The sequence below is a fragment of the Calonectris borealis genome, chromosome 1, assembly GCF_964195595.1.
Source record: "Calonectris borealis chromosome 1, bCalBor7.hap1.2, whole genome shotgun sequence".
Classification (NCBI taxonomy): domain Eukaryota; kingdom Metazoa; phylum Chordata; class Aves; order Procellariiformes; family Procellariidae; genus Calonectris; species Calonectris borealis.
This window is the reverse complement of record NC_134312.1, coordinates 52,121,727-52,146,657: the sequence shown is the minus strand read 5'-3', so window position 1 is coordinate 52,146,657 and position 24,931 is coordinate 52,121,727. Positions and strand designations below refer to the sequence as shown.

The 24,931-nt window shown below is 37.3% G+C and overlaps 1 protein-coding gene across 1 annotated transcript in view; it reads right to left on the bottom strand.

The window, feature by feature from the left end:
* CFAP54 (cilia and flagella associated protein 54) overlaps positions 1-24,931 on the bottom strand; it is a 123,599-nt gene that overhangs the window by 13,711 nt on the left and 84,957 nt on the right. The window contains exons 49-62 of the mRNA XM_075151641.1: positions 23,923-23,976; positions 22,298-22,514; positions 21,855-21,949; positions 16,887-17,056; positions 11,681-11,783; positions 10,100-10,238; positions 8,973-9,130; positions 8,591-8,776; positions 7,183-7,309; positions 5,630-5,785; positions 4,313-4,421; positions 1,671-1,776; positions 816-911; positions 133-274 (exon numbers count right to left, since the gene is read on the bottom strand). Coding sequence (XP_075007742.1) covers positions 133-274; positions 816-911; positions 1,671-1,776; positions 4,313-4,421; positions 5,630-5,785; positions 7,183-7,309; positions 8,591-8,776; positions 8,973-9,130; positions 10,100-10,238; positions 11,681-11,783; positions 16,887-17,056; positions 21,855-21,949; positions 22,298-22,514; positions 23,923-23,976 — 1,858 coding nt within the window. The remainder of the gene's footprint in view (positions 1-132; positions 275-815; positions 912-1,670; positions 1,777-4,312; positions 4,422-5,629; positions 5,786-7,182; positions 7,310-8,590; positions 8,777-8,972; positions 9,131-10,099; positions 10,239-11,680; positions 11,784-16,886; positions 17,057-21,854; positions 21,950-22,297; positions 22,515-23,922; positions 23,977-24,931) is intronic.

The following is a 24,931-nucleotide window of genomic DNA, read 5'->3' as shown; positions in this document are numbered from 1 at the left end:
CTTTTACTTTCCAAATGTGACTTATAATTTTTCATAAATGAAAATTAGATATTAAATGTATTACTAGCTTACATGGCATATATAGTTTATTAGTTGTTTAATGTTCTAAAATTGCTAGGTATAAAGGAATACCAGATAAGAAATCTCTGTACGAAGCAAGAAGATCCATGGAAGCAAATTCTGGGATTTTCTGTTGCACTGCATCCTTCATGCTGTGTTCTTTAACACTCTTCATTCCAATTAATAGCTGAGAAGCAAGCACAGCTTCACTGACCTAGAAATAATATTTATTTTATTCAGAACCAGTTCACTACAATATTTATACAGACTTTAAAATCTGAGATTAGCAAGATGATGACAAAAAATTAATTACTCAACATACTATATTTTTAAAAGTTAGGAAAATATTCTATTTCCCTCTGACATATGGTACATACTGTACTTACATAAATCATTACTGCTGACAGCTTAATTACTACATAAGTGTTTTCAAATCAGATATCCTCACCTGGATGCCACTGATGTCTACCCACATGTCAAATACATGTGCATACATATCAGGTAGTGTGCTGTTTTATTTGCACTGAATCAAAGTTGAGGTAAACAGAGTCAGATCTGTCCAAGAGAGATTAAATGCACTACTCAGTCAGCGTCCATTTTAATTTCCTCAAATAAGACCCATGCCAGAAATTTCAGGAAACCTTAATTCTTGTCTTGTTTGCATTGTCTGGTTTGCATTGCCTTGTTTGCTTGTGTAAGTAGCATAAGATGAAATAAAAAAAAAAAAAATTACCTCTTCAGAATATTGCACCAACCTGTGTAGCTGCTCTTATTGCAATCCATGCTTGTACTTTGTAGCCTTCTGATTTCAGAGCCTCCTCAGGAGAAGACGACAGTTCTCCAGAAAAGGTCTAAAATTATACACCAGTTCATAATTAGGATTTTAAATATATTATGGTAAAATATATTTTAAAGATAGAAAAAAGTCCTCCTACTTACAGAATTATTGTTTTATTTGCAAGTTGTAAAAATCAGCATTGATTGTAAATCCACGGATTAATTGCTAAAACTGAAAAAAATTATCCAGAGCATACTAATTGGCTGCTCCTGTAAAAATTTTCTCAGAGCAGCTCATACCATGGTCAGTACTGTATACAGTTTTGCTATAATTTTCCATTTTCTGGAATCTTAATTACCTCTTTTCTCTTAAGTTACACATTACGCTTTGAATCTATGGCTTTTAGCCACTTTAACGTGGTTAAAGCCTTTTATATTTCTCATGCTGTCACTCGTACTGAAAAATTGAAATCTGGTGAAGTATAAATATTACCACTTAAAAACCAGGTTTGAATGTTATGTTTTCTTTGCAAGGTCAAATTAGTACATAATCAGAAATGAAAACACTGTTGGTTCTGTTTCTTCCTATTTTATACAGAAAAATATTTTAAATTTTATCCTTCAATGCAATAAACATGAGAAATAACATCAAACAAGATAAAATTCTACTGCTGGACTATATGATTTCTTTGTGTGATTTTTCTAGTAGGATTTTCAGTACCAGTATGATTTATAAGTCACTGTAAGTAAGAGTCCGGCAAGGTGCACAACATTCTAACAGAAATAGATTTCCTGCTTTGAAGAGGCCACTACCCAAAAGACAGAAAACATACATTTGATTTGGAAGTCACCATCTTATCTGTCTGTGACACATCCTCATTATTTGTGGCAAAATGCAAATATAATAGCGCTATTTCAAGGTATGATCTTCTTATTAACCTGTAAGAAACAACACACAGATCAATCAATGTTACTATCAAAGTAAGCATTACAATGATACAATCTGACTCCTGCATAAGACTAGCCAAACAGCCTCACCAAATAAATCATTCATCCAGCCCTCATCATCTACTTAAAGTGTATCTTCTTTCAGAAAGCCACGTGATCCTGTTTTAAAGTCTTAGTGAGTCTAAAACATCCCTATGATATGCTTAACAAATAACACATTGATTTAAGAGTATGTCAAATACAATTTGCAACAAATATTCCATAAAAAAATTGGAAACACTTAGTAAGAAAACTGTAATTCTGCAAGAGAAGTGATCTTTCTGTACAGAATCTGTATGGGTTCCTCTTCCTTCCTCAAGTTAAGGCATATATCCATTGTCCTGGTTTCTCTGAAATGTTGGAGGCTGGATTTGGATATGGGTCTTCTGTCAAACTCTTACAAGAATCGGCAAAAATACCCGCAGTGACCAAAACAGTCTTTCATTTCTTCATTGGGATCAGCTGAGGAAACTTCTCCGTTCTGAGTTCTGTACCAGAATACTCTATATCTTCAGACAGACTGTGCTCACCTATTCCTGTTTTCCTCCTATACTTCCTTCTCCTTTCAGTTATTTTTACAGTAGTATTATAATCCAGGCAAAAATCACAGACTCATAGAATCATAGAATGGTTTGGGTTGGAAGGGACCTTTAAAGGACATCTAGTCCAACACCCCTGCCATGGGCAGGGACATCTTCAACTAGATCAGGTTGCTCAGAGCCCCGTCCAACCTGACCTTGAATGTTTCCAGGGATGGGGCATCTACAACTTCTCTGGGCAACCTGTTCCAGTGTTTCATCACCCTCATTGTAAAAAATTTCTTCCTTATAGCTAGTCTGAATCTACCCTCTTTTAGTTTAAAACCATTCCCCCTTGTCCTACCGCTACACGCCCTATTAAAAAGTCTGTCCTCATCTTTCTTATAAGCCCCCTTTAAGTACTGAAAGGCTGCAATAAGGTCTTCCTGGAGCCTTCTCTTCTCCAGGCTAAACAACCGCAACTCTCTCAGATTTTCTTTATAGGAGAGGTGTTCCATCCCTCTGATCGTTTTTGTGGCCCTCCTCTGGACCCGCTCCAACAGGTCCATGTCTCTCTTGTGCTGAGGATTCCAGAGCTGGATGCAGTACTCCAGGTGGGGTCTCACCAGAGTGGAGTAGAAGGGCAGAATTACTTCCCCCAACCTGCTGAAAATCACAGTATATCTGGAGAACTTCTCCAACATTTCTATTCCCTATAGGTTTATAACAGTCTTTTTATGCAGGTTCCTCCTGGCTCCGTAGATCTCTCCAGATCTCCCCTATGAATTAGCTTTCCTAACCATAGCAACAAACTCCTGCTCATGCAGTTACTATGCTGGACAGAGTCATACTGCACAGAGTTGGCTGTTTATATAAGTACAATAAATTCCAGCTTTGGTATGATTTGTGTGAACCAAAATACAAAAGTCAAAGAGTGCTGTACAGTTCAAGATAGGGCAAACTACGTGAGAAGATGGCAAGTTCTACACTTAGTTGGTGACAATTTAGTTAACTTTCTAGTCTTGCTAACAAAAAAGGATTTGAGACATCAAGAAACAACTTTAATTAAACGATCCCATAGATATCAGAGGGCTTGTATAAAGGTGATCGGGATGTTTAGTTCTCTAAAATAAGAAAGCCAAGGTCCATCGATGTTGCTGTACATTTTTTTAGAAAGACGGTAGGTAATTAAATAAGTGTGTAGCAAATTAAACTTGCAAAACGTCACCACAGTCCATTTCTGTACTATCTTTCATCATGCTGACTGCTTGTAGAGGTTTATTACTATGCTACTGCTTCTGTGTTCAGAGTTCTGGTTCATTAACTTAAGTAACAGAATACCCAAACAAGCAAGGTAAATTGCTGCCTTTACACTGTAACCAGACATGGCACATTATTCATTAAGACTGGTCAAGAAGCTAAAAAAAACTAAAGTCCAATGTATCAGAGCTGCTTGACAGAATTTATTGGCTTGCTTGGCTCAGCTCTTCAGGCACCTTCTATGCTGATAACTAATGCCAAAGTCAGTGTCCTGATATCTGCTACAAACACATTTCCTATGCTCCTTTTGCCTCTGTTCTTTGACTGTTTCTGCCTGCTAACCTTTTCAAGCTGGATTTCTATTATCTGGAAGGGGGCAGACCACAGCTCATCTTCTGAAATATGAGTAAGACCCCTGTTTAATTGATAGCTCTGTTCCTGGTGTTGACAGAGAGGGTACAAATTTGGAAATAGAACAGAAAGCTGTAACTTTGTATACTCTAAAATATGCTTTTAAATGTTCTCAGCATTTTTTTTAAATAAGAGAATAAATATACAGTAGCTCTTCTATACTGCAATAGAAGAAAACTCTCCAAAACATAAAAGATGCTTCATAATAGAAGTCCCACACCAAATCTCAGAAAACTGTCAAAAAACTATAGTCATGTGTGATTAAAATTATTTTGAAAGTTATATAGCTAGTTTCTTACTCAAATTTTTGGTCATGTTGCTGGCTGAGTTTTATAGCTTCCACCAGGGTTTCAACAGCTTGAGATGACTTGTTATTGCCTGCTTCAGTTATCTGGAGTTCTACCTTACCTAAGAAAGAAATATAGAAAGCAGATTTGCAAGATTTTTTTTTTGTGCTGTAAGACCCAACCTGTTTCTCTGTCCAAGAAAGTTGAACAACATAGTGCATTATCTATTCTCTTCCTGGTAAGCAAAATCTTTTCCAGTTTGTTTAAAATGTAATGCACAATGCTTGTATAGCAAATTACTTCATAGAGTAGCTAAAATAATCAAACTTTGGAATCATAATGACTCCTAACGTGTAGTGATCCTAACTAGAAGACCATTGTACATGGAGGAGTTAATGCACAGGCGCAGGCATTAACTGTGCTGTGCTGTGCTGCACATACAGTGTGGCCTTCAGGCCTGTGTTGTGCTGTGCACATCCCTTAGCCACAGGATGAATATAGCCAGCTAGCTGTTACAGAAGAGCCTGTTGGCAGCATCTTCTCAGTACCAGTGATTACACCACCTGCCCTTTCTGTAAAAATGCAGCAAGAAGTTCCTATGTGAATATGCTTTTTGTTTGACAGTAGAAATGAAGAATAGAATTGTTTTCTTTTAAGAAAATCCTCTAACAGCTCAAAAGACCAAAACGAGGCAACCTTTCCACAGACAGGATCTGCGTGTTGTGCTACACCCTGACTGGAAGCCCATTCAATACTGCACAACTTGGGGTTCTCAGTATCTGAAGGGACGTAAGATTATTTACACTATCCTCTTTTTCTTTATAGAGTTAACTCCAATAAATGGCATTTTAAGATACTTTACAGAGTCTGAGTGCCTTTCTGGCTGGCATCCTAACAAACCAACACCTCCTGGTGCAAAACATAATGCCACTAAAATCCAAATGTATGCAAACACTGCGTAATTCATTAGCTTTGTTAAATCATTTAGAAATATTTTCTGAGCCTCTGATCTTCTTTAGTTCAGACTGATGCAAAGAAGCTAATTAGCTTTCTAAGTGTCCTTAATCTCATTGGCTACACCCTTTGATCCCTGATAACATAGAGGTGGGAGAAGTTCTACTGCAGTTTTGAAATTATTTGTTGCATAATGCATGCTGAACTATGCTGGTGTGATACTAAACATAGGAGAGAGATCTGCAGCTAGACAGGGTGAGAAATATCCAAATCTGTTCTATTTTTACAGTAAAATGTCTCCATTTTAAGAGAGGCCATATGCATAACATATTGCCTAGGAGGGCAATCATGATGTACAAACAGGGTTTTATTTACCTATCTGAAAAAGAAGTTCAGCTTCCATATCTAATTTTTTTGTTGCAGATGATCTGGAAAGCTTCAATGCTGATTCTAAATGTTTGAGAGCACGTAGCCATTGCAGTGGATCTCCTCTTGCAGGTGTACAAGCTACTTTTTCAGCTAATGTATGTCCTAAGGAAAAAAAAAAAAAGACAGTTCTTAGTAAATTATTTAATGGAAAACCAATTTATGCAAAAAGAAGCAACTTCCTTAGAACAAATGCTGTTAGGTATTTACTGTTACAATCCAATTCTCAAAAATCAGAGTGATTAACGGATATAAATACAGAACTATAATGTTGTTTCACTACTTTATGATGCCACTGAGGTTTACTTAGGCCATCCAAAAGAAGCTCAGGCTACACCAATCAACCCTTTCCCAAACTATCTGGAAAGACTAGCAGTAAGCCACTTCATAACTTTATTTCACCTGGCAGTGTTCAGCAAAACCTAAAGCTCTCTGAGCATTTCCAAATTCTCCAATTCCTTTTGTAATAACCAGCTCTAAAGGCTTCTTAGATGTATTGCATACTTCTTATACTGTACTCCCCAATATTCATCTGTATTCATAGGCTCTTCTTAAAAATATGGATTCAGAAACAGGAACTGGTCAAACATGGCCTGACAAGCCGTAAAGCACTGTAAGAGTGGATCTCTAGAGCAAACCAGCTGGTGCTGAAGACCTGACAACCACAGCAGAGTGTTTACTTTGGACAACCTCTCTTCTAGTCCTAAGGGCTGAATGCAAAGTAGTGGTTGGGGTGCACCGACATGCTCCTGGAGCACATCTTCCTGAAAAAGAACCCAGAACACTCTGAGGCTGCTTCACAATGCGAACCAAAGTGCAGTAAGTGATTTCTAGATTTCTAGTCCATTATAAGTCAGATATACACCAAATTAAGTTTAGCAGAAGGAACATGGAGACAATATCCCTTTCCCTCTATTTGCTATACAGCAACAAATCTCAGACAGATCTTAAAGATCATCTTCTGTTACTATTCAGCATATTTCCAAGTTTCTATATAAAGAAAAGTTATCAAGAAAAGTTGTTAAATTAAAGGGTGACAACAATAACAGACACTATTTATTTTATTGGAATCGAGAATTATCACTATTATCCCATATGATTTGATATCATTAGTTAGTTTCCATATAACTGCTTCCAGAGAGATGGAACACATACAGGAAGTTTTCACAGAATGAATGCTTTGTACAGAAGTTGGAAAAGTATTGTTAACTTCCACTTAAAAAAATGGAAGTTCCCATTAGTTTCATCAAGCTATAACAACATTTAAGCCTTTGTTGATTATAGTTCCTGTAAAAATTGTACCTTGCTTATACACATTTGTCGTGGTTTTTGCATGGAGCCAAACAGGCATCTACTGTTGGTTTTCAAAATATTTTATTTGTGTATGAAAACAATTGATTTACTACATTCACTTCTGATCCATCAGTTTATCTGCTGTTGCATAAAATATGAATGAAAATGAATGAAAAATTAAAAATAATAATGACTTGTATTTTTCTTACCGATTCTCATTTTGACTTGGGCTAGCAAGTTGATATGTGGCAAGTAGATATTTTTTGTAGGTAGGACCAGGCAAGTCAATGTACTGTCTTCTATTTGCCGTTCAATGGGTTCTCCACAAACAAAAATCTATGAAAAGAGTATGCTTTGTAAAATCAAGTCGCAGACAGCAAATCAAATAGTAGTTTGAAAAAGTAAGTTAGGTATTGCAAAACCCTGGAACTCTAATGTGTCTTGTAAAAGAGCACTAGGAAAGGGCTTGATACTCCCAAACTCCTTTACTTCAGTTTGTGATTGTCTTGTTTGCAGAGGAGTTTGGTAGCAAATGAACAATTTCGATGAAACTCTTGATCAAATTTATTATCGTTAGGCTTTGGTTTCTAAAAGGAAACTCCCTCAAATCATCTTTAAGAAATCGATCTCCCAAGTAACCTGAGCCCTACAAAGAAACTGTCATTTCTACAAAGAAATGTGACATCCAACAAAGGCCAGAAAAGAAAAAGAAAATAACATTTATGGACCAGTCAAACTTTTCATTCATGGCAATAAGTCAATAGGGACATGCTGTAAACTGTTAAGTCTCTTGAAGGCTAGCAAGTCTCACAAGCGGAAGTCTGAGTCTGAAGTGATTCATATGATTCTTTATTACTTGGGGGAAAAAATACTTCAATGGATTAAACTTCTGTATTAGGAAATATGAGGAAAGAATTTGATCCAAAAGCTTTTCTTTATAAACTGTATCAAGAATGAATAGAGACTGCAGAAGTGCATATCTATTTTTGGATCACCAAATAGGTAAATGGTTTATTATTATACATTCCTCTCACAGATTCCATGTCTTTAGATTTTTTTTTTTTTTTGCCTATTTAAACCATCTGGAAATGATTTCTTCATACTGATTTTAAAAATCTGTCAATCTAAAACACCATAAACAATATGCCACTTTATATAGATTTTCTAATTCAAATTATTCTAAGTTAAGATAAAAAGCTAAATTCTTAAACTTGGATGCTCAAGAGTTATGAATTTCATGAGATGTACATCCTCCCTGAGGTGCTGAGTACAAACATCTCCCTCTGTTCAAATGGGAGAGGTGAGTGTTCCACATCTCTTTGAAAGTCAAACTACCTATTTCAATTTTTACATATGAATGTACATTTTGCAAGTATTCAGTATTTTTAAATTGTATGAAAATACCAGGCTACATACATGAGTATGCATGATGAGTATGCATAAATAAGTTTGGTAAGATGAATTACTTCTTTACACTATGTAATCTAGTGAAAATTGAAGTGATCAGGTAATAGGAATAGCCCTTTTTAATAAATTGTTAAAATAGCTTTCAGAATAGATAATTAAGATTGTTGGAAGGATTTGCAAATGCTGTGTAAATCACTAACATATACTCACGGCTTTAATGGTAAGCTCATGTGCCAAAATTAGTAAATTTAACGGTTCCACTGTAGAAGAGCAATGTTCTGTATCCTCTACTGTTTGCAGTGTTAGTATGTCTGCCAGCAGAAGCATACTCTTCACAAGAGTCAAAGAAGCTGGAGGGGAAATAAATGTATCCTCTTGGAGTAAACTGATGATATTCTGTTTGGACATAGGCAACATAAACCAAAGTAGTTAGTATGTTTGCTGTCTATTTATGAGGACAAATCACACAAAGTGAAAAAAAAATCTATTTTAGCAGCACTATTTCAAGCTTATTTAATGCTGGCATCAGCTGTTCTGACTACATGAAAAATGCATCAAAGAAAAGCGAACAGTTTCTCTTTTATGCTCAAACCTGCAAAAGAAGTTTAATGCCTGCCACGGGACGTTTTTCTTGCAGGTCAAGAATAGCAGCTTGCACCATCATTTCAGCCTGAGTCTCAATATCACCAAAGGCTTCTGCCTCTAGTATTACTTCTTTTATCACACTTCTGCGTTCAGCCATATAATTTTCTAAAAGAAGAAAAATAGTAAAAATACAATAGAAAAGACTTTACGGTATCTTCTACCATTCTTAAGAAGTCACTTCCACACTAAAAAGTTACAGAAAATCTGACATTATAGATTCCACATTTACCATTTCATCGATTCTGTGCCAAATTTACTTTAAAAAGAAAGAAAAACCACTTAGTTTTTAAACTGCATTTGGTTTAAGTTCATCCAAATACACTCTTTATATGTAAGCCACCAGCATAAATAATTAGATGTTGTAGACCAGATGTCATTCTCACCCATAAAACATATTCTACATATTCAAAAATCTAATCTTAGTTATCATTCCAAAATAGTAACCGCCTTCACAGGAATTATCCAGAAGAGATTAAGTAAGAGTTTGGCTACAGACCTAGACTGTGATTTTGATACTTAAATGAGCATCAGAGTTTATACTAAGTTCATAGAACTAAGGAATGAAAAACATTTTATTCATAATCAAACTGCAGTAAATGTATTTTGTAGTATCTCATGTAAATTCTTTTAAAAAAAAAAAAAGAATCTGGAACATTTTTAGGAGATAGATAGGAACATTTTGTTTATTGGAGATATAAAAAGTGAAAAAAAACTTCTGAGACTTTTAAAACTAGAATTTTGTAGCAACAGTGTTTTTTTAAAACAAGCATACTTATTTAACTTAATTACTCTAGAACATTTGAAACTTTTTCACACACAAGTGATTTATCCAGAGAAAATAATCATTACATGAACATTTATATAAATGCTTTGTGTTTACCTGCTCTAGGGAGAGATTATACTCAGAAATATTTTTTCCTTTTTGCATTGGATAAAATTAATACAAATAATTGCTCAGTGATAACACAGCCCCAGAATTAATGTTAATATTTTTTATTTATGAATAAGAATTGTGTCTGAATAGGCTCACTTGCCCATTATACTCCAAAAGTCTAAACCAAAAAAGCGTAATACCTTCCATATCACCAACGCCACATATCTGTGTTACTAGAGCAGTCACTAACATTGTACGACACCTTAGCCACAGTTGTATGCTCATATGATCTTGTGCTGTTATACTGTGAGGCAGTTGAACATCTTCAACATAAGAGTCCTAAGAATTTCCAAAAGCAAGAGAAATGTTACTTCCTGAGTCAACTACTTTACTACAAACAAAGCAACAGGGCAGCATTAGTCTAAAATAAACCAAATTAATACAAATATATTACAAATAATAACATAATTATAACCAGCAGTGTATTTGAAGAGTAGATACATATTTTTTTAATAACAGGAGTCCATTTATTATTTAACTTTTAATCTATAGAAAAAAAAGAATTGTAACAAATGGAAATTAAACTCGCTTTTATGGGAGAGTCCATAAATATATATCCATATACCGTATGTGTCATGGAGAATAATTCTAACACTTTGGACTTTATTCCTCTCAAACAGGAACATTACACAAAACTCTAAGGTCCATAACAGTCTAATTGTAAAGCAGGATCAATATCAAGTTCTGGTACCTCACCAGTGATTAGAAAGAAATTTTTAAATTTTTATTTCTAGTTTTTAGTGTTTCTGGTGATTAGAAACAAATATTAATGTAATATAGTACTGGAAGTGGTTGGGAGAATTCTCAGCTCAACTCCCTGTGCCATCTTCACGTACTATAAACAGTCTTTCTATTACTAAAATTACAGTCCATACATATACAGTCCATATTCTAAAGATTTATTCCAGCAAGCAATAAATGGACACTGCATCACCTGTGTTTTACTTATACAAAAAATCATCATGAATGACTTGGCGTTGATGCAAATGGGGAAAAAGAATAGCTATAACTGAGTTACTGGCTACAGGGCAGTCCTAAGAAAATGTAGAAGCAAGTGCAGAAAGGCAGAAGACCTTGATATGCAACACAGACAGAGAATAATTACACTGCATGCAAGAAAGTCCAGTCTCATTATGCATGTTACAAAATCTGGCCTCACTGCTCAATTGCTCTGTCCATGTGAGTCAGTTTGACTTGCTTGCACTCGAGAGCGACTCTGTGGTATATTACCAATAGGTTTTGTACATTGGCTTTCCAAAGTATAGGTCAGTATCCCTATGTGTTAGACAACAAAAGTCAGCTGAAATCTTGCTAAATTTGGAACACAGCAATGATGTGAACTGCTCTGTTTGGCTCTTTAAAAGAGGATACTCTGCCTAAAATACCTTAGCTGAATAATACAAGATAGTTATTCTTTCCACCTACTGTTTGTTTGGGATTTTTTAACAAAAGGAGATTTTCAATGCTGGCATTTGAGAGTATACAAATAAAAACTGTAATTCCTAACCACATACAAATTAAAATGATGATTATAGACATATTGAATATATTATAGGCAAGCAGGTAACTGAAGCATGTCATACATCATTTCCTCCCCAGGTTAATGGCAACCACATAATACAGATGACTGCTATCTTCTAGTATTCTGAAAAACACTCAACACTTAATACAAGACTTCATATACTAAGAAACAATAGTTTAAAACAAATATCCACACATACCGAACACACCCTTTCATCCTTTTCTTCTTGAAAATGTGTCACTTGCATCCTAAAAATTTTTGCATCTTGGAGAAGTCGAATTGCAGAGAAAGCCAAAGCAACGCTATGATACAAAACACTATTAGTAAAAAATACTAATTATATTAGCCATTTTATGCTTTTATTATAATAGATACTTCATTTCTGGCTACGTCAGAGATGTCTATCAGCAGTTATCAATTTATGCTTCAGTTGAACAAAAAAATTGCACTCGGAGTATATTCTGAATTTGTAGGCACTGCAGTATGGAAGTGAGAAAACAGCAGTAAGAGAAAAAGTTTTGCCAATAACAGACATAACCTGATAATAATGGATAAGCCAAGATATATCATATTCTGTTGGAGCAATCAAAACAGAACTCCACTATAACTTTCAGTTACACATATCTGTCTTCAGGGATGGGCTTTTAGAAATCAGAAGATGTAAAAATACTGAAAATGACAAAATATATTAGGAGAGTTCTGTATCTCATCCACAACTAGAGAGGTAAGAAAACACCTTCCTCCTTAAAGCCTTTCCGGACTATTTGTTAATCCTTCTGTTAAATCCAGATGCTGTCTTTTTAAAGCTTTCAGATACACTGTTCAATTTTCATGACATCTATAGAAATGTATATCTCTAACAGCAGACTTTGTGAATATTATTATTTTCATGATATGAAGACACTTGCAAAACCAACATAGTGAGAAGATCTTTTTCACAACAGGATTTGTTACCCAAAGAACATGCTACTCAAAATATTCTGAACTGCCAAAACCAATGTCTCATGGTATTAGTTTTCCATCTCTAATTGTACATTTTCCCCTACATCTGTAAATCTCTACTTTCCTACCTCTTCTCTAAAACATTTTGGGAGTTGGGTTTTTTTTTTTACAATTCTACTTATTTTTTACCCACTGAAACATATTTTCCTAATGATGCAAAAGTACCTGAGGATATCGCTAGTAGGTTAATTGTTAAAAATGTATAACCAAAATTCTCATCTATGCTGTCTTTTTACATAGAGAGACTCTCTTTACATAGAGATTGGTTGCTATGAAGCAAAAGAAAAAAATAATTTATGAACACCTTAAGTTCTTTTTACACTGCCAGAACACTGTGAAGATCTTTTAAAGCAAGAGAGATTCAGGTTCTGTGAAAATTTACTGCTTTTGAGAAGTTCCAGATTAATTGTTGTGAAGGCAAAGTTCTTGATTCATGCACAAAGAAGTCAGAACAAAAGCAGTGCTCTGAAATTACTCACATTATTCTGCCAACATGTATCTAACCACAGGATGGATAACCTCCAGAGATAAGAGGGTAGTTAAAATCTTCCTGACATTTCTGATTCTATCCTGCTTGCTGTTTTTGTGATGCAGAACTGGATGGATTACACCAATTCATCACAAATAGACCCCAAAGTAACAATGAGAACCCAAACTGTTAATATCTTGCCTTTCAGCTCCCAGAATTCAGTCCTTATGAATCTCCTTCATCATCCCTTTACCTCAGTTTTATTCAACAAAATGAAACCAGAATAAATCAATGTTGAATTTGATGATAACCTTCTCTCTATCAATGGAAAAGAGGAAACAGAATTTACTTATAAAAGCAAAAGAGACAGTAAGGATAATGCAATGAAATATCCTGACTGCTTTTCTTTCTTTTTATTAAGAAGAGTTTTCCCCTGAAACTAGGCATCAAAGTTAAAATTACAGCAAAACCTGACATTTTTCAAAACGTTGTTTGAGATGCTATGGCTAACATTTCTCAAATACGTTGGAGAAGGTGCAGCACCCAAGAGTACATACAGGCTTTTAAGGAATATTAACCGAACTTCCTGAGCACCACTGCCTCCAGTTAATTGCTGTTGTCAACATTTAGCAACTCTGAAAATGAGGCCATTTTTACCTATAAGCTTACACATAAATTTCATGAGTAAAATGTAGACCACAAGCCCAAAGGTTCATATATGTATCGTTTTAAGCAATAATGTATTCACATAAGCATATTCACATAAGACAAGCACATATTTGGGTAAGTAGAAACCTCACATACTTAGGGAGGACACCATGTAAGTACTCTGCTTGAGATCAATGGAATTAGTCCTATACATAAACTTACTCTGAGGCATAAATTTTTTGCAAGACAGAGGCTGTAATGTAGAAGCTTCCCTTGATGAAATTTTTGTGACCCTCTTCTGCTGTCAACAAGAGTGATGTGTCTATATATTTCCCTTGACAAAATACACATCCTTTTATCAGCTGAATCAGAAAGTGACAAGATGATCAAAATAGGAAAGTACAGCTGACTATAACAATTTCACCACTAAGTCATTTTGCCAAAGGAAAAAAATGATGAATTTCTGTAATATCATGCAAAGTTTGAGTTCTAGGCTGGCAGGCAGGAAACATTCAGCTGTCTGAAGGAATGTTTCATTTGTATCTGAAGCAGATATATCAGCCGTTTCCATGGATGGCAGTGCAATAAAATTGTAAAATAGGTTAAAAAAACCCAAACCCTTGCTTTGTTTGTTGGTGGGGTTTTTTTTCCTGCTATCTGACCACTATCAATATATAAGGCCCATTAAACACCCATCAAAAATTTGAGTGTCCCAAAAAATGATCCATAAAATGCTTGACATCCATTGGAACCCTTGATACTCTAAAAAAGTTTCTTCAATCTGAGACAAGTTATAAGCCAAGAGAGAAACTACACTCTAGGATATAACTGCATGTCAAAAAGAAGGGTCTTGCACAGAAAATGGCTTGCATATTGGAACCAGTTTAGCAGGGTGAGAAAGTGTGGGTCAGAACTCTACTAATACAGGTTTTATCAAGCCTAATATCAAGCTAAATGGGTTTTATGCACAGGATATTTCAGAAGTCTGCATGCTGGTCCTTAGTTATTAATACGATAATTTTATAAAATCCACAAGGCACTCAAAATCACGATGACATCACTGTCCAGTGATTTGTTGTTTTCTCTTTCACAAATTTATGGTAAATCAATCTAATTCAAAAGGCACTGAAATAGATTAATATTTCATTATGAGAAATGTCCACAAATAGCCTACAAGTTCTTACTTCACATTTTCACTAATGACATTACTACTAAATTATTACAGTGCTAATAACTGAACTTTTGGGAAACTTCTCTCTTTTAAAATAAAATAAACAAAACCCGGGTTGTCGTGGTTTAACCTGGCAGGCAGCCAAATACCACGCAGCCGCTCACTCACTCCCCCCACCCCCAGCGGGACGGGGAGAGAATCGGAAGGGTAAGAGTGAGAAAAACTCGTGGGTTGAGATAAAGACAGTTTAATAGAACAGGGAAGAAAAAAAAGGGAAAATAATAATGATAATGATAAAATATACAAAATGAGTGATACACAATGCAATTGCTCACCACCCGCGCTGACCGATAACCAAGTAGCGATCGGTACTTCCTGGATCACGCCTACCCTTCATATACTGAGCATGACGTCACATGGTATGGAATACCCCATTGGCCAGCTGGGCTGGCTGTCCTGATTATGTTCCCTCCCATCTCGTGTACCTAGCTCAGTCAGTAGGCACGGGAGCTGTCCTTGGACTAGGAGGGCACTTAGCAACAACTGAAAACATCAGTGTGTTATCAACATTCTCCTCATACTAAATCCAAAACACAGCACTAGGAAGAAATTTAACCCTATCCCAGCCGAAACCAGGACACGGGTGAAAGACCGTGCTGCAGTACTCTTACTGTTTTCAGTTCAGTAGTCTACACAGCACCATGAAGCTCCTGTCCTTGTTAATTTTATTTTTTTATTGCTGTACCATAGAAGGTGCTACTTAAGGAATTTGTGCTACTTAAAGGCTATCTAATTTGCAGGTTTGTTTATTCACCTAAGACAGCTGGGAGAAAGAAGATAGTTTGCTTTTGACATAGAAGAAAACATTTCTTTTTTGTTAATTGGGTAAGAAAGAAAAAAAAACCCATTGAGACTGGTTTATCTGTCGGCCAGCTGAATCACCTATCACTTCATCAGTAAGAGTGTTACAGCAACCTTCACCAGTATTCCAACAATAAAAAAATGTTAATTTTGCTTTTTGCTTGGTGCTTACAGATTTACTGTAATAATTTTAGTGTGTTTAGTCAGATTAGACCTAACAAAAGTTACAAATACTGATTACATTCTACCTAATCTCAATATAGTCTGGCAAGTGACAGTGCTACACCTTTATATGCTGCATCTCTAGTTAACAATTTGTACCCTCAAAGATTTTTCAACCTAATAAAAAATTAGATGAAAAGAGCTTGACACTAATAAAAATGATGTATTGTTAAACTATTATCCTTCTTACACAAATTAATTTAAAATTACAGGTATGCTAAACAGAAGAATCCTCCTAGTTAAAAGATCAAAAAAATGTTCAGAATTTAACATCTACCAAGAGTTAATATATTTCTGCATGCCCCATATATTCAAAGAACAGCACAAATGTAATTTCATGAAGTTCTTCAAAAGAAATCAGAGCCTCAAAAAATCACAGAATTTGGAAATTATAATTTGGAGAAAATATCTGGCAGATCATGTAAATACAATAGTATTTTACACACTATCACTAACAATATAATTAATGCCTGCTAAAAGCTATTCTAATATGTTAAAGGTTACATCAATGCTTTTTAATCAAATTAATTTTTAAAATATAATTTTAACATTTTAATTTGACAGCAATAAGTACATCAAGAGGAAATGTTCTTTTAGGACAGTAACACAGAGCATTCTAGAACAAAGTAGAATTCAGTAGTTCAGAGATAACATCAGTGCTCTGCTGTACACTTTAAAATCATAAAAAACGCATGACCTGACATATCCAGAATTCTACTTTAACAAAAACAGTGAATATTACATCTTTTTCTTTGACTTTGTATAACACTGTATCACAAAAACACCTCACAGAGAAATCATAGGCCAATAACTGATGATCTTTTAAAAAGTAAAATAAAGCAATAATAAAAAATGAAATGCCAGTGTAACTTATATTCATAGATATACTAGTGGGGTTGTTATAGCTTGTTACTAAGATTTAGAATATTAATGTAGACATAAAGGATTCAACGAAAAAATTGCTGGAATTTTTTTTTTTAATCTTCTGTAGTCAAAGCTGTGCAACATCAGGCTGTTCATAATATTACTTACCTGAAAGCTGCTTGATGCCTTTGCTGAGAAATAGCAGCAAGCTGAAGTTTGGCCTCAATAAGAGCCTCTAAGTCTTCAGCAGAACACCAAGATATCTCCCCACCATATTTGTCCTGTATGTTCTGCCCAAGATGGCTAAGACTTTCTTCAGCTTCTGTCAATAAAATCCCCTAGAGGAGAACACAGCATTGTATGATTTCAAAAAATAATGAAAGAAATAAAATATCTTTAAAAGTATGTTATTCGGTTGTAGCCTACTATTACTGCATCCTAAAACAAATCAACTTGAATACAATATGCCTTTTCTATAAATAGCAGGGGGGTTTAATTTTGCTTTTTTCAGGTTTACAGATTCAATGTGTTGAAAGTAGCAACATCTTAAGTGTGCCTGTACTATTGCAATTTATGCTTAACTACATATTTTATGGCTTAGCAATATTACTCAATAATTTTTCATTCTTACCTTTATCTTATAGCTATACTTGATAATTTTATACTATACTTAGAATCATAGAATCATTAAGGTTGGAAAAGACCTCTAAGATCATCGAGTCCAACCGTCAACCCAACACCACCATGCCCACTAAACCATGTACCTAAGGGCCTCATCTACACGTCTTTTAAATACCTCCAGGGATGGTGACTCAAACACTTCCCTGGGCAGCCTGTTCCAAGGCCTGACCACCCTTTCAGTAAAGAAATTTTTCCTAATGTCCAGTCTAAACCTCCCTTGGCGCAACTTGAGGCCGTTTCCTCTCATCCTATCTCTAGTTACTTGGCAGAAGAGACCAACACCCACCTCACTACAACCTCCTTTCAGGTAGTTGTAGAGCACAATGAGGTCTCCCCTCAGCCTCCTCTTCTCCAGACTAAACAACACCAGTTCCCTCAGCCGCTCCTCATAAGGCTTGTGCTCCAGGTCCTTCACCAGCTTTGTTGCCCTTCTCTGGACACGCTCCAGCACCTCAATGTCCTTCTTATAGTGAGGGGCCCAAAACTGAACACAGTATTCAAGGTGCGGCCTCACCAGTGCCCAGTACAGGGGCACGATCGCCTCCCTACTCCTGCTGGCCACACTATTTCTGACAGAGGCCGGGATGCCGTTGGCCTTCTTGGCCACCTGGGCACACTGCTGGCTCATGTTCAGCCGGCTGTCAACCAGCACCCCCAGGGCCTTTTCCTCTGGGCAGCTTTCCAGCCACTCTTCCCCAAGCCTGTAGCGTTGCCTGGGGTTGTTGTGGCCGAAGTGCAGGACCCGGCACTTGGCCTTGTTGAACCTCATACAGTTGGCCTCGGCCCATCGATCCAGCCTGTCCAGGTCCCTCTGCAGAGCCTTCCTACCCTCGAGCAGATCAACACTCTCGCCCAGCTTGGTGTCATCTGCAAACTTACTGAGGGAGCACTCGATCCCCTCATCCAGATCATTGATAAAGATATTGAACAGGACCGGCCCCAGTACTGAGCCCTGGGGAACACCGCTCGTGACCGGCTGCCAACTGGATTTAACTCCCTTCACCACAACTCTCTGGGCTCGGCCGTCCAGCCAGTTTTTTACCCAGCGAAGAGTGCACCTGTCTAGGCCGTGAGCCGCCAGCTTCTCTAGGAGAATGCTGTGGGAGACAGTGTCAAAGGCTTTATTGAAGTCCAGGTGGACCACATCCACTGCCTTTCCCTCATCCACTAGGCGGGGTCATAGAAGGAGATCAGGTTGGTCAAGCAGGACCTGCCTTCCATGAACCCGTGCTGGCTGGGCCTGATCCCCTGGTTGTCCCGGACATGGCTCGTGAGCGCCCTCAAAACCAACCGCTCCATGATCTTCCCCGGCACCGAGGTCAGGCTGACCGGCCTGTAGTTCCCCGGATCCTCCTTCCGGCCCTTTTTGTAGATGGGCATCACATCGGCAAGCCTCCAGTCATCCGGGACCTCCCCAGTTAACCAGGACTGCTGGTAAATGGTGGAGAGCGGCTTGGCAAGCTCCTCCGCCAGCTCCCTCAGTACCTTCGGGTGGATCCCATCCAGCCCCATAGACTTGTGAGCGTCCAGGTGGCATAGCAGGTCATTAACTTCTTCCTCTTGGATTATGGGGGGTTTATCCTGCTCTCCATCCCTGTCTTCCAGCTCAGGGGGCTGAGTACCCTGAGGATAACTGCTCTGACTATTAAAGACTGAGGCAAAGAAGGCGTTAAGTACCTCAGCCTTATCCTCATCCTCGGTGGCAACATTCTCCCCCACATCCAATAAAGGATGGAGATTCTCCTTGGCTCTCTTTTTGTCATTAATATATTTGTAAAAACATTTTTTGTTGTCTCTCATGACAGTGGCCAGGTTGAGTTCTATCTGGGCTTTTGCCTTTCTAATTTCCACTCTGCACGACCTAACAAGATCCCTGTACTCTTCTTGAGTTGCCTGCCCCTTCTTCCACAAGTGATAAACTCTCCTTTTTTCCTGAGTCCCAGCCAAAGCTCCCCATTCAGCCAGGCCGGTCGTCTTCCCCGCCCGTTCTTCTTACGGCACATGGGGACAGCCCGCTCCTGTGCCCTTAAGACTTCCTTCTTGAAGAACGTCCAGCCTTCCTGGACCCCTTTGCCCTTCAGGACTGTCTCCCAAGGGACCCTCTCAACCAGTGTCCTGAGCAGGCCAAAGTCCGCCCTCCAGAAGTCCATCGTAGCGATTTTGCTGACCCCCCTCCTTACTTCACCAAGTATTGAGAATTCTATCATTTCATGGTCGGTAAGCCCAAGCCGGCCTCCGACCACCACATCTCCCACCAGTCCTTCTCTGTTTGTGAATAGCAGGTCAAGCGAGGCACCTCCCCTGATAGGCTTGCTTATCAGGTGCATCAGGAAGTTATCTTCCACACACTCCAGGAACCTCCTCGACTGTTTCCTCTCTGCCATGTTGTGTTTCCAGCAGACATTCAGAAAGTTGAAGTCCCCCACGAGAACAAGGGCTAGCGTCTGTGAGACTTCTGCCAGTCTCTGGTAGAATATTTCGTCTGCCTCCTCATCCTGGTTAGGTGGCCTATAACAGACTCCCAGCAGGATATCTGCCTTGTTGGCCTTCCCCCTCATCCTTACCCACAAGCACTCGACCTCATCATCACTACCATTGAGCTCTCAACAGTCAAAGTACTCCCTAACATACAGGGCTACCCCACCACCTCTCCTTCCTCGCCTGTCCCTTCTGAAGAGTTTATAGCCATCCACTGCAGCACGCCAATCGTGAGACTCATCCCACCATGTTTCCGTGATGACGACTAAGTCATAGCTACCCCGCTGCACAATGGCTTCCAGCTCCTCCTGTTTGCCACCCGTGCTGCGTGCACTGGTGTAGATGCACTTGAGCTGGGCTACCGATTTCTCTCCCGACATTGGCATGCCGCCCCTAGGCTCTTCTCTAGTGAGCCTGGTTTTATCCCCTTCCCCCTTCGAACCTAGTTTAAAGCCCTCTTGATGAGCCCCGCCAACTCATAAGTGAGAATCCTTTTCCCCCTGTGAGACAGCTGAACTCCGTCCGTCGCCAGCAGGCCCGGTGCCGTGTAAACCTCCCCATGGTCAAAGAAGCCAAAATTCTGCCGATGGCACCAGCCCCTAAGCCACGTGTTGATCCGATGAGTTTTCCTGTTCCCTTCAGTATTCCTCCCTGCCACTGAAGGGATCGAGGAAAACACTACCTGTGCTCCCGATCCTTCCACCAATCACCCCAGTGCCCTGAAGTCCCTTTTGATCGCTAATACTTCTTACTATGCTTAGTAATTTTAAACAATAAAATACAATATTAAAATACAACATTAATGATGTTGCAAGAAGTATTACATTCTTTTCTATCTATATTTTGACAGATCCTTGAGTGCAGTATGTATCCTGAAAGTTCAACTGTAATTTACAGTTGTCTTTCTGACAAACAAAGCTGTAAGAAGCTGTAAAAACCAAATCTAAAAGAAAGTTAATTTTAAATAAAATCTCAATCGCAGTGCTTTCAGCAAAATTAAAAAATAATTCAAAGGTTTGTATCAGTCAATATCTTTTTTTGACCAGTTTCCTCAATGAATTCAGAACTCTACTTAAAAAAACAAAACAATAGAATGGTTAAAGAAAAATCAGAAGGGTAAGAAATATATTATGTCACTTAAACAAGCCCCATTCAAATTAATTTCACATTTCTATTTTAGTTATTTTAAAGATGCTGTTTCAAGTTATTTTCAAGCTACACTAAAACTTTCACATTTCTAGTGTATAGCATATACCAATTGCCATACAAAATCATCCTCCATTTCTCCAGATGTATTTTGTACATTACTTTGTTTGTAACAATGGCCAAAAGTAGATACTTCCAAAGTGGAAGACCCCTCTGAAAGAAGAATCTGTCAGGCCTCAATTTTGGTCTTTTTGTGATATGAAACTGCCAAGCATGAAGTTTACAATTAAACAAAACAAAAACTAAACCCCAAAACAAACAAACAAACAAACAAAACCCCTTTAAACAAAGCAGCTAATAAGCTGTGGTATGTTTTCTCCAAACTAAAGTATCAGAAAGAGGAACATGAAAAATTTGGGACATTTCACATACAGTAGAGAATGGTTTTCCATTCATTTGTAGAGCATACTGCCCCATCAAAGAGTCTCTGACACGTTTTATAGGCGCCACCCTCTGACAGGAGATTATTTTATCCTTGAAATCCCATTCAGTCTTTACCCTTGTTGCTGAAACAGTCATACTGGGATCTGATTGTGACAATATTTCCCATGGACATTTATATAGCATAAACTAGACCGTTTGAAAAACTGCAGCAAACCACCAGGCCTTCATGTATGGCTAGTAAGATTACAATCAGATTAGAAACAGAAATTTCTAGTCCCCTTATTCGTGCCATCCTCCCATCATAATTTCTGTTACATTGAAAGCATTAGCAATGTTTTTGGAACAATCTGCAGTTTCTTAAGCCTTTTTTCTAAAAACCAAAATTACCTTCAGCATGGCCATATTTAATTCATCTTTACAGTCAACGAGCTGCACCATTGTGCCTCTTTGTTCCTGTTGTCTTGAATTCTCATCAGCATCAACTGTCAAATACATTTCAGATGAAATTTCAGATAACAGACACAGAACCAAAGCATTTTCAGTAATTTGAAAATATGACCCTTTTTTCTCTATTTATAATTGGGACTTCCAATATCAAAATAAGTGAGGAAGAATGCAATACAGCTCTAATAATATTAGAGATATTAGCTAAAAAAACCTTGAAAAATCTTAATGCTCATTATTTCATTAATGACTGATTTTTCCAGCAACATTTAATATGAATTTTTTTTATAATACTACATGTTAATGCATATGCAGTTAAAAGTGGAAAAACTATGCTTGAAACAAGTTGCAGAATAAATGCACTTTTCTACCGCCCTTATAATTACCTTTTACATTTGATGCTGTAATTCTGCTTAGCTCCTTCAAGCTGTTGTTATCGACAGAATAGATGTGTTTTTCCACTTTTTCAGGTATATTATTTATTGTGGCAGAAAGACAAATGATGAAATGCATTTTGGCTAAGGTTAATTTATTCATAATTTGTTGGTTGCACAGTGGCATCATTGTTAAAGACAGACTCCAATTAAATATGTCTTCCAGTACCTATAAGAAAATTAACAATTGGGACTATTTAAAATGACATATTTTACATTTTTCTTGTTCAAGGTATATTCTGCTTCTATTAATAATGATGTTTATTAACAATTAACATGAATAATATTAGTAATATGCTCTTAGTCATTATGGATGAGTTGCTGTTTTCCTTTTCAAACTTAATTCACCCCTTAGCAGCACTTGCTAGAGCCTCAGTGATCAGTTTTCCAGTAGAAGGTGCATCTATGAAGTTATAGCTATTACTCTGGGTGATATTTAGTTTTCTGCATTGTCCATAGCACTCTTTGAGCTAAGGTGGTCACAAAAAATATGTAGGTAAATCTGTAGTTCAGAAATCTCAACTCAAAGGAAAGTCTGTTGTTACAATTCACCCTAACTAGAAAGATGAAGCAAGGAAAAAAATTCTTGTATCAGACTATTCTAGCGTATTTCATAGAATATTTTTGTTATTCGTTATAGCATCCTTGTTTTATCTTGAGTTTAATATTCTTACTTTAGATTAATAAATTTAGAAGTTGAAAGTTTACACAGCTTTGCAAAATCATAAGGAGACCAATAAGAGCCCCTTATAGACTGTGAAGTGTTCAAATCAAAAGCTCAAGATAAAGCACAACTTCAAAATAAATCTGAAACTAGTGAGATCAAAAGCTGTCAAGATAGACATCTCACTTCTGTCTTCTAATATCAACTGTTGTAGGAGACACACAAGCTTCCTCTAAACAAAAGAGAGAAAAGTGGAGGGAAAAAGTGAGTTTTTTCTACTTTATCAGTTTGTTTTTTCCACATTCTGCTAACATTTACCCCTACTAGCTCAATGGATCTGTGAGAAGGCAAACGAAAGAAAATTATTAAAACTGAAAAACAAAAAAGAAATCATTGATGAACATGTGTTTTTAATTAAAATGAGAAATGACTGTTCCTTAACTGGTTTACAGATTCACCTTCCGCCCCTCCCCCTCCTCCCCCCCCCTCCCCAAATGCACTTCAACCCCAATCTGAATTAGGATAAATCTATGAAGACAGCTCTGACTGCTAGAAATTATAAGGCTAGATAACAGATGTTCTTGGTATTTTAGCAGGATAAACACCAGACCCTGCATATCATGACAAAACCTGAATTCTACTAGTATGCTTTGCATAGACAAGTCCCAGATTTGTACATATTAGGTCTCCCATCTGAAAAATGGTCATAATGGTACTTCCCTCTCCCTTGACAGGTCAGCCATAAAATTCAAAATTTAGGAAACGGTAAACTGTTGAGGAGAATATGTTTTCTATTTACTAGTTTTTACTAATAACAAGTATATTTTCTGAACCAAATAATCTCTAACTGATGTCAGAGAAATAAATATTTCTGTCTAGCATAAAATTTTTAGCTCTTTCAGATTTTTTTTACCTGTAAATTTGTAACAGTCAGGAGAGATTTTGAGGAGTCAAATTTCGGTAAGGCCTGTAAAATGGACAAAACCAAAAATAAGTTATGTGTTACAATATGAGGATAAAATAAGTGAGTTAGCAGAGCAGTGGACAAGTGTAGTGTGTTTCCAACTATACTTTGAGGGCTCTGAAAACAATGACTTGGCTTCTACAGGCTTTATATTTCTGAACCACAACCCGAGACCCAGAACCATCCCTACACCTTCTATGCCATTCACCACGATTCTTCAACTTGAAGCAAGGGGAGAAAAAGGCATAAACCAACAAAAATCCTTTTCCAAATTCTAGGAGTTCTATAGACACCAACCATCAATTGCCTTTATATTCTTTACATTTCTGAATCCCAAACCTAACTCCACACTTAGCACATGCCTCCTCTGCTATTCCCCAGAGCACAGATTTGTGAATGGAACAAAAACAAGAGCTATAGGTCAAGAAGAACTTAAGACCTCAGCCTCCTCAAGGGCTCTAAAACCAACTATTTCTTCACTTATATGTGCTTCAATTTTCTGAACCCTAACCCTAATTCTAGTCCTTGCTCAAAAACCCTTTACCTTTTCACCAGGAGACAAATCAGTCTACTGAGGGGAAGGAAAAGGCAGAGGTAAAGGTCATTTCCAGTCTCCATCATAACTGAGAGCTCTATACACAACTGTCACTTGGGTTCTATGCGGTTTTTATTAAAACTCTTTTATTAACTCTATACTCCAGATAGCCCTCTATCATCTCTGTCATTCCCTGGAACATGGGTCCTTCTTATTCTGAGAGCTGTGCAAAAGTCCAGCAAGCACTTAGCTTCTGCATGCGTCACACCCTAACCAGAGACCTAATGCTGAACCTCCTCTGCCGTTCACCCAAACACTCACCTGTGAACCCAGTTAGAAAAAGACAAGTGACAAATCAACCACACTTCATCCTAACTCTGTGAGCTCTTCAGACGACACACAAATTAAGGAAAGGATTTAAAG